The sequence below is a fragment of the Bison bison genome, unplaced genomic scaffold (assembly GCF_000754665.1).
Source record: "Bison bison bison isolate TAMUID 2011002044 unplaced genomic scaffold, Bison_UMD1.0 scf7180017864459, whole genome shotgun sequence".
NCBI classification, from domain to species: Eukaryota; Metazoa; Chordata; class Mammalia; order Artiodactyla; family Bovidae; genus Bison; species Bison bison.
Window position 1 is genome coordinate 1,322,057 of NW_011495021.1, and position 20,521 is coordinate 1,342,577.

At 34.8% G+C, this 20,521-nt stretch overlaps 1 protein-coding gene across 1 annotated transcript in view; it reads left to right on the top strand.

Moving 5' to 3' along the window:
* The first annotated feature begins 3,282 nt into the window (after positions 1 to 3,282).
* The window catches only part of ZSWIM2 (zinc finger, SWIM-type containing 2), a 21,268-nt gene continuing 4,029 nt past the window's right edge, over positions 3,283 to 20,521 (top strand). The window contains exons 1-7 of the mRNA XM_010859730.1: positions 3,283 to 3,447; positions 4,654 to 4,730; positions 6,097 to 6,137; positions 12,351 to 12,561; positions 14,056 to 14,307; positions 17,270 to 17,354; positions 18,307 to 18,419. Coding sequence (XP_010858032.1) covers positions 3,283 to 3,447; positions 4,654 to 4,730; positions 6,097 to 6,137; positions 12,351 to 12,561; positions 14,056 to 14,307; positions 17,270 to 17,354; positions 18,307 to 18,419 — 944 coding nt within the window. The remainder of the gene's footprint in view (positions 3,448 to 4,653; positions 4,731 to 6,096; positions 6,138 to 12,350; positions 12,562 to 14,055; positions 14,308 to 17,269; positions 17,355 to 18,306; positions 18,420 to 20,521) is intronic.

Sequence of the window (20,521 nt, forward strand, 5' to 3'; positions counted from 1 at the left end):
TTACTTTGTCAACAAAGGTCCGTCTAGTCAAAGCTATGGTTTTTCCTGTGGTCATGTATGGATGCGAGAGTTGGACTGTGAAGAAAGCTGAGCACTGAAGAATTGATGCTTTTGAACTGTGGTATTGGAGAAGACTCTTGAGACTCTTGGACTACAAGGAGATCCAACCAATCCATTCTGAAGGAGATCAGCCCTGGGTGTTCTTTGGAAGGAATGATGCTAAAGCTGAAGCTCCAGTACTTTGGCCTCCTCATGCGAAGAGTTGACTCATTGGAAAAGACTCTGATGCTGGGAGGGATTGGGGGCAGGAGGAAAAGGGGATGACAGAGGATGAGATGGCTGGATGGCATCACCGATTCAATGGACGTGAGTTTGAGTGAACTCCGGGAGTTGGTGATGGACAGGGAGGCCTGGTGTGCTGCGATTCATGGGGTCACAAAGAGTTGGACACGACTGAGCGACTGAACTGAACTGAACATTTTCTAAAGTAAACGCTCTAAGAAAAGGGAGGTCAGGGACCTAAAGTCTGGAAGAAATCTGACTTATGTTTAGTCAACCTAAGAGGAATGTTAAAGTACCTCGGTCACTATTAAGGGTAAAATGCTTAGCAATTCAGTTTTCTACCCATCTCCTATTTCTCTCCACAAATTATATGAGTGTTTGAGGAAAGTGAAGCTTATATGACCTTGTGCCTGATGACAAAAGATAGAGACCTTGAATCCATACAGTGTCTCCTGGACTCTTACTGGTCATTTCTGCAGTTTGGCCACTGTTGATAACTTGTTGGGAACCACTGATGTATGCTAGACCTATTGATTTATTTTAATAGAAAGTATCATGTTGTGCTTCCCACAAGAGTTCTTGGTTCTGTTTCTTTCCATTCTTGAGGTCATTGATTCCTGCATTCATTAATATTGTCTTTATTTTGTGCCCTTTCTCTAGAAGTAAACAGATTCCTATGTTCATTGTATATCTTTACCCCCTTGCGAATCAGGGCATTACATCCAGTTCATTTACCTGTCTTCCACCAGCACCTCTGCATATTGCTTATCATGTGTTAGGGCTCTAAGCCAGAAGCCTAAGATTCCTACTAGCCTGTACCTCCCTAACATTATTCCAGAAACAAGCATACTACACACACACATACACACACACACACACACACAACCAGGTGTTCTTAGTCCATAAACCCAGCTCATTGTTTCAATCCATCCCTCCACCCACTCCACATTCTTACCCCAAGGTACACATCCACCGTGTTGAGACTGGGAGCTGACTTTCCACTAACTTCTGTTATTCTTCTTCCTACCCACTCAGGGCATTCTCTTTCATACAGTTCCCAAGCATAATACTCTAGGCCCAGTTTTTTATATCTTAATCTGAAGTTATAATAATTTTTTAATTCCTATCTTTTATAATCAAATTGTATTGCTGAAGAGCCTAAAACTTAGTTCATGCAATTCAAATGACTTATCAGTGACTTTCTAGCACTAACCACTTCCCTCTTTCCTGGGCAATATGCTTCAAAATATAATTTGGAGGGGAACAATTCCCTTATTTAATATTTGCAAAATATTACCCCTGTAAAATACTCTTAAGAGATTAAGCAAACATATGGGATAGTAACCTGGCTATAAAAACGTTTTTGACGTCTTAACTGACAGATACAAAAACAAATGTCTTACAGCTAGACTAAAGTTCTGTTTAGCAATCTGTTCTTTCCCTTTTTAATTTCAATAAGTGTGAATACTGTTACTGTCATCATCTCCCCCAATAGAATTTATGAACCTATATTCAGTTGACATGACAGTTGTGTCTTAAGGACACAAACTTTTGAGAATGGTGTGTATCACTTACACATGTAACAAGTATGATTACCTAATTATGATAAAACAATTTTACTTATTTACAAAATAATTTTAACAATTGTTTGCTATTGTTTTTTTTTAAGTTTCTTCAGAGTAATTCTTAAATAGCTATATACAAAATACATATGTAATCTATATGGAGACATCTATGTACATGGAGAGAGGAGAGAAATGGTGATTGAATAAAGTGCCTTCACTCTGAAACCTTACTCATCATACAGTGCAGATTGTCTTTTATTTTGAGTCCTTTTAAGTATTAATAAATAAATTAAAAATTCAATTTATAATTTCTTTTGGTTTGGATATGAGATTTTTTCTTAATGTATTAATGTAATATTTATTTTAACATCTAGCACCATTAAATTGATGGTAAAGTTGGGAGTATGGTACATGTATGCTAGTTGTTGTTAGTCAGAATAGGACAGTAGAGATAAAATTAAGTTAAAATCTTAGACCTAGGATTGGATGCTGTTTATTCAGTTGTCTCACAGGTGAAAGCTGCTATTTCTATCATCTTCTTTCATATCAGGGCCTTTGACCATTTTCTCCTCCTGCTCTTGACATACCGAGTTGTGAGTTCCTTCCATGATAAAATAGGACAAATATCCCTCATTTTTATGTTACTGGGCCACAACTGGTCATTTCCTGATTTCACTTTTAAAGACAGATTCCAGTAATATGGCTTCTTCACTTGACTCATACTTTATTGCTGTCCTACTGAACGCAGTAACAAAGCTCATAGACAATTTGAACTATCCGGTGAACATTACATACCTTATTCCTTAAATAGGTATTTGTAAGTTTAGAAGGCATAGAGGCAATGGATTCTGCACCCACCCCTGCCGCCCAACACCCATCCCTACCCAAACATGCAGTATAAACATGCTGAGCACAACACCATCACATACATCCCTACTTAAAGAGTCTAGCTTCCAGGTTAGAATGCTGTGTTCCACATCATTGATCTTCCCCCAGCGATTAATTCTGATTATGCACCTAGTGAGCAATTGGAAAATGTTTGTGGAACGTCTTTCGGATAAAAACAGTGAATCATTAAGAGATAATTTTAGCATCCAGAGACCTAACTGTAACCGGGTTGTGCGACTGTCCTAACAAAGAATTCACGAGCCCCGCCTGTGAGGAACCAGCAGAAGGAACGCGAGAGATTAGACAGCGATGTCTTCGACCGCCAGCGTTGGGGATTAGAAACATTCCGCGGTCAAGATTGTTGCTTCTGGATGGAGTGGAGGCGGGTGTGATCTCTCAAAGCCACACGTCAGCGCAAGGCACGCCGGGATACCGGGGAGCCCGAATACCGTCACCATGCAACCGACAGGCACGCGGTTGTCATGGAGACCGGCTGGCGACTCCGACAGCCTGGCTGAACTGCTGCCTTCGCCCTAACCCGGGCAAGATGCTTCGCGGGGGCTGTAAAGCCTCTGAGAGGCGAAAACACTTGATAGACCGCCTCAGCTGGCAACAAGACCAAGCGCTGAGTAGCAGCATCTACCTCCTCCGAGAGATGGGCCCCACCGCCTTTCTGCTGAGAGAGGAGGAACCGGAAAACAGGGATTTCAGAGTAACTACCGCCCCCAGCTCGCCTCGGCTTCCAGCCAGGCGGACCCGCCCAGTCCCCCCAGACCCACCTTGTATGTAGCTACTCGCTGCAGAACCTCACCCGCGAGTGTTCCAGACTTTAAAGACGTGCGCATTGCCGAGCAAAATAGCATTTGTCAGAAAAGTTACGTTATTGAAGGTTAAGGCTCCAAATCGTATCCAGCTCTTCTAAGATGATGCCCCTTGATCTTCGGGCTTGAAAACACAGCAGGTTTTATTTGAGTATATGGTTTGCTTTTACGTAAATTCTTGGATCCATTAGCAGTCACTAGCCTTGTAACGCAGATGAAATGAAAATCGTCCAATCTGTTTACAAGCCGTATATATCTGCTGGATAAATAAAATTGGATTTTCTTTACTTTTTTGTCTCTCGGAAGCTATAAAGAGACACTTTAAAAGTGTGGATTAAATGGCGATTCCTTTGACAGTTCTTGATGAATAAAAATTCTTTTTAATTTTGCTGAACAGGTATTTAATTTTCACATATCCTGCTCTCATCAGTCAAAAATCAGCCACCTCTCTACCTCTCAGAAGTTAACCTGGAATCTTTTAATTTAATGTTATTAAATTAAGTTTATTTATTTTAATTTATTTTATTTTAAATTAATGTAAATTTATTTTAATGATAAATTTAATTATTAAGTTAATGTCATGCGTAAGATAACCTATGCTTATCTCAGACGTCCTTTCCCCACTTTACAACACTTAGGGCATTTAATAAATAGTTTAAGCCAGTATAGACTTAGTGAGTAAAATTAAATACAGTCACTAATTGAAATATATGCACAAAACAAAAACCCGGAAAGTACTCCATTATTAAAAGCCTTTAGCTACACTGCAAAGTAGAATTTCCTTTCAGTTAAAATTCTATAGATTTTTGTTTCAAGCTTTTAAAATTAGATTTCTTTTCACTTGCCTAAACATAGGACTCTTAAAAACAATCTTAGCTGACAATACAATTTGTTGAGCAAGGCAAAGAACATGGAAGTGGAAAATTAGACTGGTATCAAGAATTACGATGTCCCAAGTAGGCTGTATTTAGCCTTTTGGAGTCACCTGAACTATGAGCTGAAATCTCTGTTAATCCAGTTATTAACTTAATTTTACTCTATAATCTAAAATTTGACTTGAGGGTTTTTCTTTTTAAGTATGCATTTTTCTTTTGAAGGTTTCTCTGGGAAATCCTCATGTTTGTAATTGTTCCACATTTCTGAAAGGAGGGGAACTTTGTAAGCACATATGCTGGTAAGTGATGTTGTAATGAAGCTCTTCCACAAAGAAACATCTTGTTTTATTACATATTTTGCCTTTTTCATGGTTTGAGTTCCGTGAGATTAAAGAAATTTGGTGTTGAGAAAATATAAAGGTAAAATGATCATAGCTTGTCAATATAGTCAATATAGTTTGGGGCATTTTATTTCAACCCAAAAATTAAGTAAGATTTAAACTGAGAAACATACTACCACCTCTACATGTTTGTAATGTTATTGTTTTTAATAAGAAAAAAAAAATCAATGTTTAGATTTTTATTATGTACAAAGGTGAAATCTAACAATAAATCTCCTTGATTCACGTCAGTGATGATAATTACCTAGTTCATTATGATTGTTAAAAATTTTATTACATTCCTTTTCAGTAACCATTTGACTATGAATTTTCAAAACTGAAGTAGGACTCTACTTTAGATTACTTATGTCAAATCTAGAATTTTTCCTCTAGAGTCAGAACCTGTTTGTAGGGGATCCCAGAAATGAAAAACAAAAAAAACTCCCTCCACCTATGGACCTTTCAAAGCTTGCAATTTGGTTTTATTATTTTACATAAAATAGATTTTTTCCATTTTTATTTTATACCAATTTCCTTAGGGCAAGGGTGTTCAGTTCTGATTTTTATGTAATGTAACATTTTTTGCGGTATATTAACCATAAATTTCGTGGAAATATAATCCAAGTATTTAATATACTAATGTATATTTAATATATTTAAGTAAGAATTTAAAATATGCTTCCCACTTTTTTAAGAGTCATATTCCATTTTAGTTGATAATATTTGAAAGTATTTTTCTGTCATACATTAAAAGTGATATGTATAGGAAAACAGGAATTATCTAGAAAATTCCTCCATTTCCAGGAGTAGGAAGCTTCTGTGTTAGTTGCTCAGTTGTATCCGATTTGTGACCCCATGCACTGTAGCCCACCAGGCTCCTCTGTCCATGAGATTCTCCAGTCAAGAATACTGGAGTGGGTTGCCATTTCCTACTCCAAGGAAGCTTCCAGGGCAGTTTAAAAGGAGTGCTGTGAATATTTAGATTCCCTCACTAACCTTTCTTTGTGAACTACTCTATGTCATAAAGAAATATATGGACTCTCTCTGACAAATCTCTTTATTGCAAATGCCTTTTGTTTCCATGGATCATGTGTTTTTCACATACTTATTTGAAAACATAAATTTAATGTCTTGTAACAGAAAATGATGAGAATTTTATATTTATACCTAATGTGTTCAGCAATGTAAATTCTGTAATGCCATTCCTATTCTAAAATTAGTAATACCTTTTGAGGTTATGTCAAAAATAAATGTTTAATTTTGGTTTTCTACTTTTGGATATTAGGGTCTTGTTGAAAAAATTCAGGCTCCCAAGGAATCATGAATGTAAGTTATGTTTGTGTGTGTGTTTTTACTAATTTAAAGTTAACAAATTAAAAAATTTTTTATTTAGACATATTCTAAATTTAGGCAGTTATTTTTCTAGGTGATCTGACAGCTGTCTGTAATGCAGTTTGTTACATTTAAGACAATTGGAACATTTTTATATATAACAAAAAAATGTAACTTTATATGACATTTCAAATTAAAAAGCACTTAATAATAAATGAGATGAAATAATTGCCAGATTTTCAGTAGACTTTCCCTATGTATTCTAAGCAAGAGTTCAGAGTAGTTTCTTTATCTAATTTTATTTTAATTGTGAGAAAAATAACAAATTGTTCAGATCCCACAAATACACAGTTGACATGATACATAATTTTTTAAAAACTATTTACTGACAAGTTTTATGCAAAAATGTATGTTTTTTAGAGTAAAATAATTCTAATGACAGTAAACTTAGTAAATTGAGTTTAAAGTCAGGCATATGAAAATTTTTATAATTTTCAACTTAATAAATTCTAGAATCCTCAAAAATAAAAAAGAAAGAAAAATAATTCTATTACAGGTTAATTAGATTTGTATATTTTACACTAAAGATTCTGTCATTATCAAAGTGTTTCCTGCAAAGATTTATCTAACCTATACTAGATTAATCCAAAAACTACACAGGCATTTTAAAATTTATTAATAAATGTCTATAATATTCATTAAAATTAAAATAATAATTAGTTTTTTTCCAATTCAGGGTATAGATTCTATTTAGGCAAGTTCATTCCCCTCAAACTATTTTATAAGCACAATAACAGTAGACATTTATAAGTTCTAATAGACAATAAATTAATATTAGTGTTTCACAGGCATTTTTCCTTTATATTCTTCTCTCCACATACACATTCCCTGGTGGCTCAGCAGTAAAAGAAACTGCCAGCAATTTAGGAGACCACCTGCCAAGCAGGAGACATAGATTTGATTCATGGGCCTGGAAATTGCATTTCCTGGAGAAGGAAATGGCAACCCACTCCAGTATTCTTGCCTGGAAATCCCATGGATAGAGGAGCCTGGAGAACTACAGTCCATGGAGCCACAAAAGAGTTGGACACAACTTAGCAACCAAACCATCGCCACCACATATTTTCTTAGAAATGTCTCACATTTCCTGTTTCCCCTTATTACCTCTGTAAATGTGATTTCTGCATCTCATCAGGAAACCCGTATTTCCACCTGCCTTCTGAGGAGCGCAGTTTTGGTGGTCCCACGGGCATTTTGAGTACTCAGTTCCCCCATATGTGTTCCCCTGTCCTATTCTCCAACTCACATACTGACTTTCCCTTTTCTTAGTCTCAAAGCTAGAAGCTTTGGCATCCTTGGTTTTTCATTTCTCATCCTCTTCTCTGGTACAAATCCTGTTTATGTTACATCGTCCCTACTTCTCAACTGTGCTCTCACCTCTCCTCATTCTCACTTTCGGCCAGACTTCATCAGCCGTTAGTACTATTCTCAGTGGCCTCCTTGTTTCCAGCACCTGCACTTTGTTGCTGGCTCCTTCACATTGTAGACAAAAGGTTCTTTCTGAAATGTCACTTACTCTTCACTTCATCCTCTCCCAGTCCTTCTTACACAATGATTGATTGTATGAGTTCATGCATATTGTTTTCTTCTCTATTTCTCTGTTCTGCTTGAAGTTAAATGTTCACATCCTCTACACTATTTTTTATATCATGTCACAAGCTTCTATACTACACTGCCCGTTAGAAATATAATGTGAAGCACATGTATAATTTTCTAGTAAACATATTATAAAAAGTAAAAAGAAATAGGAAAATTAGTCTTAATAATATATTTTATTTTAACCCAATACATAAAAATGTCAGCATGTAATCAATATAAAAATTATGAAATAGTGTCTTTTACACTTACAGTACATCTCAACTCAGACACTGAATTGAGTGTATTTTCATTAGAAATGCTTGATCTGCATTTAGACATCATAAAATATTCAGTTGAAAAATAGATTTAGATAACACATAAATTGTTATACTTCTAAATTTCCAAAAACTATAGATTATTGGTCTTCCATTTAAATTTAAATAAAACAACATTTAAAAGTCAATTTTTCAGTCACACTATCCATACTTCAAGTGCTCAGTAACCAATGGCTATTGTATTGGACAGTACAACTCTACCCAATTATATTCAACAAATATTTATTGTACTGCATTTTAGTTGAGAGCTCTGCTAGGTTATTTTTTAATAAATTGAATCAGATGAATTGCCAATATTTTTTCATCTATGAAAATAGTAATTTCATATGGATAAATTTAATATTTTGTATCATATTATCCTTTGTGTTCTTGAAGGCAGAAATCTTGTCATTCTTTTTATTTACAAGTATCCCTGTAGTAGGAAAGTTTGTAAATGCTTACATGTGATCCTATATATGAATTTTAAAAAATTATATTTCCTACTAAAAGTATTTTATATAATATTTAAAAGATATTTTAGCTACTCAACATTGAGAGAATCCTTTGTGTACAAATATTCAAAGAAAGTATGTCTCAATAATGTTGAAATTTATCATTTAAATGAAAGTTCGAACAAACATGCATGAAAATTAAAGTAATCCAAAGAAAGCTATAAACAGCTATTCATTAATATTATGTAAAGTATATAAATGTAGAGAAAAAGGTTATTAATAATGAAGTAGAAACATTTTGAACATCATTCATAGATGTTCATAGATTCATAGATTCTTTTCTAAAACAAATCTGGAAACAATTATTAGTGTTGCATTCCAGAAACTTGAGACTTACTTTTATTTTTGAAGACCTACAAAGATGGTTGAAGAAGGAAATGGCAACCTATTCCAGTATCTTTGACTAAAAAATTCCATGGACAGAGCAGCCTGGTTGGGCACAAAGAGTCAGACACGACTTGTGAACTGAGCACAAAGATGGTTACATAGGAATTTTTCATAAAAATATCAGTTTTTGAACACTGAATATTTTTCCCATCACCCCACAAATATTTCCCAGCAAAACCTAGCTTTATTACCTAATGAGTTTTTTCTAAATGCAATGTCTAGTAAATCCCATCTATTCCTTTTTTCAGTTAAATATTTATGGATAAAATAAAAACCACACTTAACAAAAAAATTTTTAATTCCAACCACAAAGATATAATAAATATTTATTTTCTATTTTTTTTGAATTTGTATTTATACAGAAAATAAATGTAAATGTGGGAATTCTGTGTTCTGCTTTTATCACACACTGTTACTTTATAAACACTTTCAATGCTATGTAGTCTCTCTAAGTTGTCAGTGAATGTTAAATGAATTATGATATACTCAGAGTATTATAGTCATAATTTATTTAACATTCTCCTGTTTGGCATTTATTTCTAAATACCCATTATATTCTTTTTTATCATGACTCATTTCTATTGATTTTTTTAATTAATTTTTATTGGAGTATAGTTGTTCCTGTTATATTCCTTGTATATGAAACTTCTTCTTCTCTCAGTTATTTCTTTAGCCTAAATCATTAATTGGATCTTGGAGTAAAAGTACTATTGTTTTTATTTAGATATAATTGACATAAAGCATTATATAAATTTCAGATGTACGGCATAATGATTCATTGTATATGTATATTGCAAAATGATTACAAAACCACACAATTATAACTTTTTTCTTGTAATGAATATTTTTAAGATTTTTCTCTTAGCAACTTTCAAATACGCAACACAGTACTATTAACTGTACTATTAACTGTAGTCACCATGCTGTGCATGATGCTCCCATGACTAATTTATTTTACAAATGGAAGTTTGCACATTTTGAGCACCTTCAGCCATTTCTCTTACCTCCTAGCCACCCTCCTACACACCTTCAGGCAACCATCAATCTGTTCTTCATATCCGTGAGATTGAGGGTTTTTTCCTTTTTTAAGTATTACTATTTTATGTCTGTCACTCTTAAGTATTGCTTCATAGCAATACTTTTGCTGATTTATGACTTCAGCAGTATATCAGTTTTCTGCCAGTTTTGCTATTTGGATTCATGCTTTAGTCATATTTAACATACTACATATATTTAACAGCATATTTTAAGTCTCCAAAGTAAATAAAGATACATGGAAAATTTTGAAAAACTGAGATATTTCTGTAATACTAGGAAAAAAGACTAAGTCACACAAAGTAGGGAAAGATACAAAGTTCATAGTAATCTATTCATTCCCAGTAAATTAAGAAAATAGTTTTCATTATTTCATACATCTGACATACCTTTAGAATCTAAAATGCCCTGATATAATATAGGGCAAATGAAACATAGCCCTTTATTTATTTATTACCTTTTATTTAGGTTTTATTCTATATCTGTGACTCATTTTGATTTTAACCCACTTTTCTTTGATATTAATGAAATTGAATATCTTCTATTGACTTATTTGTACTACATGTGTAAATAGTACTTTGGCTATTTATTTATTGGAGTAAAACTACAAGCTCTTCCTAAATATAAGGTTTACCCTTCTTTGCAAATATTTTCCTAATGACATAATTCTTTTTCATATGGTTTTATTAAGTTTTGTCACATATATGTAGGTTTTTGTGTGTTACTAAATCTTACTATTTTTATTTTTTGTGTGTTTTTTATTGTTTTGATACTTTGAAAGTTGTCCTTTCATAGTATTTTAGAGATTCTTTTTTTGCTAGCTTTTTCATTTTATTTTTATTTTTCCTTAGGGCATCCATGTGTAGCTGTATTGGTATAAATTGGAGATTGGTATTTTTTTAATTAGTTTAATTTTCTCCATATTTTTACCTAGTTATCTCAGTAACAGCTAATAAATAGTGCTTCTTTTCAACCTTTTTTCATAATTTTTATTCTTTAGTGAGTTTTATATATACTTTCTTGTTTTTATAATAGATTGTGATATCTGATAACGTTAACTGTCTTACTCTTCTCTGTTATTAAAGAGGATTCTTTCATAGTCTCTTACATCAATTTTTCCAAATTAATTTCAGAAGAGTTTGTTTCTCCCTTTTATTCTCTGATTCATGTTGTACCACAGAGAATATTTTGTAGCCAGCTTGTCTTACGAAATTTTATGATTCAATATTTCTGCTACTGTGGAGAAATCTTTTGTTCTTCATTTTCCTCCTCATTTTTTAGGGAGCAGATGTTGCTCTGTCTCTGTGACAAATAGCCCTCATCCTCCAAAGTAATGGTTAATTAAATATGATACCCTCCCACATTCCACCTGCCACCCTACCTTAGACAAGGAACAGAGATCTCTATAGTCAAATGTAACCGTGATGTTTTCAGTATTTTTAGTGTGTAAGTGGTAATTTTTTTAGGGGAAAATGAAGCTTTTCATTATCTTGCAAGTGATTTTTAATCTATATGTATTAAAGAATGTATAAAATGACTAGAACTCAGGGGGGCCAATAACAGCTGGCATTTTAATGATGGCATGTAAGGAGAGAGGAAGAGAAAAGAACATGGGAATGGGCCAGAGGAAAAAAGGAATCTGGGATGCCTTGAGCTAAAACTACATGCACCGAGAGCGCCAAGTTGGACAGCAGGATGCAGAAAACTCAGAATTCAGAAACTGCACATCCCAGGCTGTAGATAATACATTCCTCATAGGTTGTCCCCAGGAATACTGACCAAAGCTGTGAAGGGTGTGGCTGCCAAGATGCTCCTGTAGGGGCGTAAAACTGGGAAAGGAAAATAGGCACAGTGGAGTCTTGCTCTCTCATTGTCTATTTACTCATCTAACAAATGTTAATTACACTAACTACTCAAGTATCTCTTCCCCTTTCTGAATTTGCACCCATTTCTTTTCATACTCTTGTATGTTGATAAAGTATTCATTTTTGAATAAGAGATAAACATGTAAGAGATGATTACAGCACCAATCCAAGGATGAACACTGTCACATAATTAATCTGAAACGTTTATAAGGTACTGGTTGTACCAACTCTTTACAGTAACAAGAAGATAAGAGATAACTTCCATTATTTTTATAAATAACTCTTTTCTGACCTTTTGGCTCTGAAAGGAATACAAAAAATAGTAAATGTCAGTGTAATAATTCAACCAAGTCTTTCTTTCTGATATTTGGAATAAAACATGCTAACTTTCAGCCTAAGTTGTTTCTGTATCTCCAATTTGCCATCAAATTTTAATACTTTGGAATTTATCACTAGCTGCTTTGCAGTTAGGTCTTGTGGAAAGAGAAATCAACGGTTTGCTTCAGGGAATACATCGAGTTCAAACTCCCCAACGAGAAATGAACAATGAAAATGCACAGACTGAAGAAGACGGTTACATTAAACAGAAGGAGATTGGTTCAGATGATATCTGCTCTATTTGTCAAGAAGTACTTTTAGAGAAAAAGCTTCCTGTCACCTTTTGCAGGTGATATGAGTTTTCCTTAGATTCTACAAACTTATGAAAAAATTCTAATTTAATGTGTTTATAATATATTGTTATGAAACATGTTGACAGAAAAATAATACATATTTAAGCAATCATATTTAATTGGCCTTTTATTTCCTAACATATCTGTTTAAAGAGGTCCTGTTCTTACTCTAAATATTTCTGGCTACATTTAAAGGATGAAAATTAAAAAATAAATTCTACTTTATTTCCCTTTTCACTTTAAGTAATTAAAGTAGATAATTTTCATGTTTTTGTTTTATACACATGAACAAATGCCATGGCTTATAAGCCACCTGTTAATGCAGGAGATGTGAGACGCAGGTTTGATCCCTGGGACCCAAAGATCCCCTGGAGGAACACCTGGCAGCCCACTCCAGTATTCTTGCCTGGAGAATCCCATGGACAGAGGAGCCTGGTGGGCTACAGTCCATGGGGTTGCAAAGAGTCGGACATGACTGAAATGGCTTAGCATGAACAAATGCCATTGCTTAGAGTGGTTACAAAGAGTTTTCTGAAAGTAATGATTATTTTACTTTAAAATGATAAAAAAAATTCTCTTCAGCTTTTCTAAATTTTATCTTTAAACCTAAATAATTCAAAATTCCACTTATACATAAATGCTTATTAAGAGTTTTGTATTCAACTATTCTTAAAGGCACTATAAAGTTGGACATGGAAAATTTGAGCAACCACTTGGTATTTAACTTTTTAACTCTCTTTTTTCCTTGGTTATTTACTAAAATTTTCATCCACATTGTATTTTTTCACGTAGCTGCTTCCTTTGCATATTTTGAAATTATTAACTATTTCCCCAAATATTATTTCTCTCAGCAGATATTAACTGGGTACTACCACATTCGTGTTAGTGTAATTTCTAGAAAAAAAGATGACACCTCTGCTCTCAGTAACAATTTTTATTTAAAAATAATAATAATTATTATAATTTTCCTCTTTGCCAAGACTGTATTCATTCTCAATTTAAAAATGAAAAACATAATGATGCAAAATCTTTTACGGCCAATTTCATTGAAATGGGGAGCATTTTGTCTGGAATTCTGATATACTAAATTAAATATGATAAATTAGACTAGATAGATAAGATAGTATTTATGTGTGTGTGTGCTCAATTCCTCAGTTGCGTCCAGTTCCTCATGACTCTGGACTATAGCTCACCAGACTCCTCTGTCCGTGGGATTTTTCAGGCAAGAATGATGGAGTGGGTTACTATTTCCCCCTCCAGGGGATCTTCCTTACCCAGAGATCAAACCCGTGTCCCATGTCTCCTGAACTGCAGGTGGGTTCTTTACCGCTGAGCCAGCAGGGAAGCCCCGTTTATGTCTGTAATCAGGCTATAAATGATCAGTTCCGAATCCATTTTTATGGGAAATAAAAATGGTAGCACAGAAAACTTATTTATGTAAATAAACTTTGTTGCATACAAATGGTAAACATGGATTTTATTTCTAACAGGTTTGGCTGTGGCAATAGCGTTCATATAAAATGTATGAAGATCTTAGCTAATTATCAGGATGTGCCATTGAACTCTTCCATGTTGAAATGTCCTCTGTGTAGGAAAGACTTTGGGCCATTAAATCTTATTTTAGAGGAATTCAAAAACTCTAACAAACTGGTGACTGCAGCTGAGAAAGAACGATTAGACAAGCATCTTGGAATTCCTTGTAATAACTGTCAACAATTTCCACTTGAGGGGAAGTGTTACAAGTAAGTATCAGTTAGTAAAACTATAAGCTTGTAGTCTTTTTTTTTTTTTTTAATTTAGAAAACTTTGAACATTAGAGTACTAGTCATTTAAACTTCTTTTCTTCCTTTATTTTTTTTGTTCTGCTTTGTTTGAGGGGTTGGGTTTTGTTTTGTCTTGTGTTTGTGTTTGCCCTATATAGGATTAGGCTGCTTATTCAGGATTTTCAGACTAGTGATCTGTGTACCTCATAGATGTATCCCTGTACCTCAGAAATTTCAGTTGTTTGTTTCCTTTCCTCACACAGAGTATTAACTTTGCATTCTGGTCTAGACTGTGAGTTTGAACTAGCATTCTTTCTTGGAAGCTCTGAACACAGGATTTATAATTTGGCTTAAATCAGTTTGCAAGCTCAGAGCCCTGCTACAGAGACCTCTCATCCCCTGTAATTTTCTTTGAACCACCTATGAAGTCATTGCCAAAAACTTCTAGGACTGAGCCAGAGGGATATTGACTAGATCAACTGAAGTTAATTTCCTCCCAACTCCAAACTGCAATGATGCATGTTTTGTTTTCTTTTACATCTCAAACCACCACAGCAAGATACTTAGGAGAGAAGGAAATTTTCATTATTTTTAAGTAATCCTCAAACTTTCCCACAAGTCCCACAGTAAAATATCAATTAATTTCTATGCTTATAAAATTGTTCTTTCATAATTAAAATCTTAAAAGTTAACTGTATGTGAAGAAGAAAATATCTTGTTTCAACCTTTGTTAAAAATTTTCTAAAATGCAGTCAGTCTTCCTGAAATTACATTATGATGAGTCCAATTAATATATTTGTTAAACCCTCTCATAAAACTATAGACCTGTTTTTATCACCCCAACAGTTAATGATACCTCCCTCTTGGAACTGTTCTAATACTTTGTTTTCTCAATGTGACACATAACAACAAATCAGCCAGAGCACTGTTCGCAAAAGTCTTTATTGGAAAACAGCTAGCCTGAGAAAGCTCCAAAGGAGCCTTTTCACTTGAGGAAAAAGGGCAGAATTTTTATAAGGTTTAGCAGGAAGTGTTCAGACAGTTTCTGGAATGTTGGTTAAAGAAAATTCTAGAAAAAGGAAAGACTTGATATTTGGCACTAGCAGTCATCGTTTTGGCAATCTGAATTTTTTCAGGAGGGGTGAGTAAGAAGAATAAGGGACTAAGATAACGCCTGGAAAAGTACGTTGGGAGAAATAGCTCAGGTGGGGAATAAGGACAGGCGAATGTCACAGTGTAAAATTTTCAGCCTTTATAGTGATGTGTTCCTCAGATGGTTAACGTGTGAGTGGCTTTGGTAAATTATCTTGTTTTTTGTTAATGACAGTGTTCTCTGTCCCTCTGACTGCACTTTCTGTCCCCGTGGGTAATTCTTCCTACTACCCTTCAATCTAGGCATTTTCCACTGTTCAGCTCCTTGCCTGCTGTTCCACACTCTCAGAATGACTTCTTCTATATGAATTTGGTTCACAATTATTCACATCCATATCAATTTTCTTTTACAAATTAAAGAATGCACTATTCCACTCCCTCAAATACTAAGATTTCAGGCATTACCCTGAAAGAACTATTTCCAGTGGTTTAGTAATGGTTTGAATAAGAGGCAAAATAAACTATAAAGCTTTTCAGTTCTTTCTTCATTAAAGTTTATAATATAGCTATTAATACTTATTATCTTTTAATTTCAAAAATATCATATATATATATCAATACAGAGATGCTTAACTTTTCCTAGCTCAGCATAATCTTATGTATTGAATAAATTACACCATTGCTCAGATGTTATTAAGAATCTTTCTTGTGTATATAAATTAATGAATAAATTAATACTTGCTGTTTCTAAGATATCTGAAGGATATATTTTCCCAAATTTCTCTTGGAAATAATCTTTGACAACTTGAGTAAGAAAATAACATTATTATATTGCTTGAAATGTTATTTTGTGGTGAATATTGCGGCAAGTAAATTAGAACTCTCTGCTTGTGCCAAAATTTTATTTAAGTAACATATGTTTAGATTGAATTTGGCTGAAAATGAAAATTTTTATCATATCAATAGTTTTGCAAATTTTTTATACATACAATTTTTTTTACATTTTGTGAGGGAAGAGAGGGAATATAATACAATTCTGTTTTCAAGAATCTTTCTACTAAGTATAACTCTAGCATTCAGGAAATCGTAGGGAAACACTGGGTAATCAAATGATAGAATATCTAATAGGCTGTTGGACCTAAGGAACTTAGAGAAAGAGGTAGATTCAGGATAAGGTATTCCAGGAAGACATCATGGTTGGGGGGGAAGCGGTGGTAGGCAAAATAATACCTTCCCCAATATATCCACATCTTCATGCCCAGAACCTGTATGTTAGGTTACATGTTGTAGGAGAATTAAGGTTTGGTGAAATTCAGACTGCTAATCATCTGACCTTGAAAAAAGGAGATGATCCTGCACTGCCTGGTCTCAGTGTATAATCACAAGGGTTCTTAAAAGTGGAAGAGGGTGGCAAAGAAGGCAATCGAAAGGGATACATGACTATGAAGGAAGGCACAGAGAGATACTGCATTGCTTGCTTTGAGGAGGAAAGGGACACAAACTAAGCTAAGGAAGGTGGGAAGCCTCTAGAAGAGAGGACAGAAAAGCAGATTTCCCCTATAGCCTCCAAAAAGGAATGCAACTTTTGTGAACCCCTTGATTTGAAACCCATTGAGACCCATGTCCAACTTCCAACCTACAAAACTGTAAGATAATATAGTGTTGTTTAAGCTGCTAAATTTGTAATTTGTTACAGTAGCAGCAGGGAACTAATATAGGTGAGACTTAAGATGGGCCTTGTCATTATCTGCATAGTTCCCAGGAAATCCTGACCAGAGTTTTTCACCAAAAACCATCAAAATAACTGGATTTTTTTTTTCCTGTATGTTTTGGTGTTTTGCATTTTTAGGTGTACCAAATGTATAGAATATCACTTATGCCAGGATTGTTTTGATAGCTGCTGCCATCTTTCTCACTCATTTATGTTTCGTGAGGTACAGTATCCTTCTTGAATTTCATATAGTGTTTGTATTTGTCCCATTGTAAATCTAAGTAAAATCTAAGAATAGATAACACTCTGGAATAGAGCTGACTATGTCTGAATAAAAACCAAAGACCAAGATTTTTTGGATAACTTTTTCATAAGGTTTTCTAGGCGATTGGTTCTTACATCAGTAATTTACAAAATTCAACACAATAACAAATATGTGATGATATCATATATAAATCTTAAGGACAGAAATTAATGGCCATCAAGCTTGAAAATTCATTTTGAAAAAAAAAGATCTCAACACACCAAATGACTTATTACTAACGATGATTTATGGTTTTAAAATGTCTTACATCACTTGAATTTAACAAGTAAATAAGTGTCTCCTGGTTCTGAACTTACTACACAAGATAAAACATCCACAATTACCATTATTGATTAATAGATTAAAATTTTACCTTTAAAAGTAATGTTAGAGTAGCTGTGCAACAGTGTATAAGAATGACTGCTGCTGCTGCTGCTAAGTCGCTTCAGTCGTGTCCAGCTCTGTGCAACCCCATAGACGGCAGCCCACCAGGCTCCCCCGTCCCTGGGATTCTCCAGGCAAGAACACTGGAGTGGGTTGCTATTTCCTTCTCCAATGCATGAAAGTGAAAAGTGAAAGTGAAGTCGCTCAGTCGTGTCCGACTCTTAGCGACCCCATGGACTGTAGCCCACCAGGCTCCCCCGTCCATGGGATTTTTCCAGGTGAGAGTACTGGAGTGGTGTGCCATTGCCTTCTCCGATAAGAATGACTAATAATTTGCAATTTCTTTAATGTGTTACAAAGCTATATTTTAAAATGATGAGTCTTTATCTACATTATTATTTTACTGATATGCATCCTACTGATTTTAATGCACAAGGTAAAAGTTTCCACAAATTACCAAGTAACATTCACTTTTTACGTATTACAGAAGAGAAATCAAAAATGGAGATCGCTGGGGAAAAGGTCGGATAAAACTGTAAAATATGTCGATATTAAAGATGAGATAGAGGAAAAGATGCCACATTTTCAAGAAAAGCAAGAGTAAGATTCTCAGTGAAATTTGTATTTGGGAAAATATTTAAATTTTCAGTTTGGATAAGTTTTTATTCATTTCTTTATTCAATAAATATGTATTGATCAAATACTATTATGTACTAGATGATATAGTATTCAAGTGAAGAGCAAAGCTCTGGAGTCAGAATGCTTAAATCCAGTCCTGGTACAGCCACAGGTTGGCTATGCCACTTTTGGGCTAGTTATTTCACTTCTCCCTGCAACAGTTTTCTTTATCTTTAAAATGGGGACAGTTATAAAACCAGTCTTATAGACATTTTGTGCATGTGAAATTAATACAGTAAATATTCAAATAATGCTGTCTACTATTATTAATATTAATTCTACCAAAGATTATATTAGGGATATAGTAGTTAGAATAGTTTCCTTAGTAATGATCATCAAAATAAATATAAAATTAAAACTGATAGGAGTTAATATAAAGAAAAAATACAGTTAGCTATGAGATTTGCTTTGAAGTAATCAGCCACTGGAACTTCCCAGGTGGCTCAGTGGTAAAGCACTCACCTGTCAATACAGGAGACGTGGGTTCAATCCCTGGGTCGCAAAAATCCCCTGGAGAAGGAAATGGCAACCCACTCCAGTATTCTTACTGGGAAATCCAATGAACAGAGGAGCCTGGCTGGCTACAGTCCATGGGGTTGCAAAGTCATCCTTGGCAAGTCTTTCTTTTCTTATTGCCCCTCTACTCCACCCCCATTGAAGAGTGTTGAAGGGATTGGTTGTATTTCAAAACCCTGACTCAGCCTCTTTACTAGAGGACAGTTTTTGTCATACTTATTAATGAAAGAAAATTAAACCTACTATGTATAATTACTATATTGCTATGCTATGCTATGCTAAATCACTTCAGTTGTGTCCGACTCTGTGCGACCCCATAGACGGCAGCCCACCAGGCTCCCCCGTCCCTGGGATTCTCCAGGCAAGAACACTGGAGTGGGCTGCCATTTCCTTCTCCAGTGCATGAAAGTGAAAAGTGAAAGTGAAGTCGCTCAGTTGTGTCCAACTCTTAGCGACCCCATGGATTGCAGCCTCACAGGCTCCTCCGTCCATGGGATTCTCCAAGCAAGAGTACTGGAGTGGGGTGCTATTGCCTTCTCTGAATTACTATATTAGGTACACTATAAAACATTAACAAAGTTCATTTTAAAAGAATGGGATAAAATTGAAATATTTTTTAAAAGACAATTTCAATGAATTAACCAAACAAAAATTGTGCTTGTTCATTATATATGTAATATATATATATTTAAAATGTTATCCTATGTATATATATTTCTATCCTACATATATATATATGTGTGTGTATGTATATATATATATATATATAGTATGTCTATATCTAGATAGACAGATGATTGATAGATTTCTGTCCAACCCAGTAGACAGTAGATACCTAGCCCATGCCCTGTGGGTGCTCCACACACTTCAGAGACCATAGCTCTTATGGACTATAAACTGCTTTGTGGGTGTGAAATGAGCCTATACAAAGGCTCTCCATCTCCATTTTCCGTGGCCCTGGCTGGGTATCACACCTCAACCTATTAGAATGATAAATTGTATAACTAATGGTTTAAGAGATATTGTGGAGGTAGGCAAGAGAACATTAGGGATAGAAGGACGTTCTAGGCAGAGGAAATGGAATAAATAAAAGAGTTTCAAGATAAAAAACTGTTTCAGTTCAGTTCAGTCACTCAGTCGTGTCCAACTCTCTGCGACCCTATGAATCACAGCACGCCAGGCCTCCCTGTCCATCACCAACTCCCGGAGTTCACCCAGACTCACATCCATCGAGTCACTGATGCCATCCAGCCATCTCATCCTCTGTCGTCCCCTTCTCCTCCTGCCCCCAATCCCTCCCAGCATCAGAGTCTTTTCCAATGAGTCAACTCTTCGCATGAGGTGGCCAAAGTACTGGAGTTTCAGCTTTAGCATCATTCCTTCCAAAGAAATCCCAGGGCTAATCTCCTTCAGAATGGACTGGTTGGATATCCTTGCAGTCCAACGGACTCTCAAGAGTCCTCTCCAACACCACAGTTCAAAAGCATCAATTCTTTGGCGCTCACCTT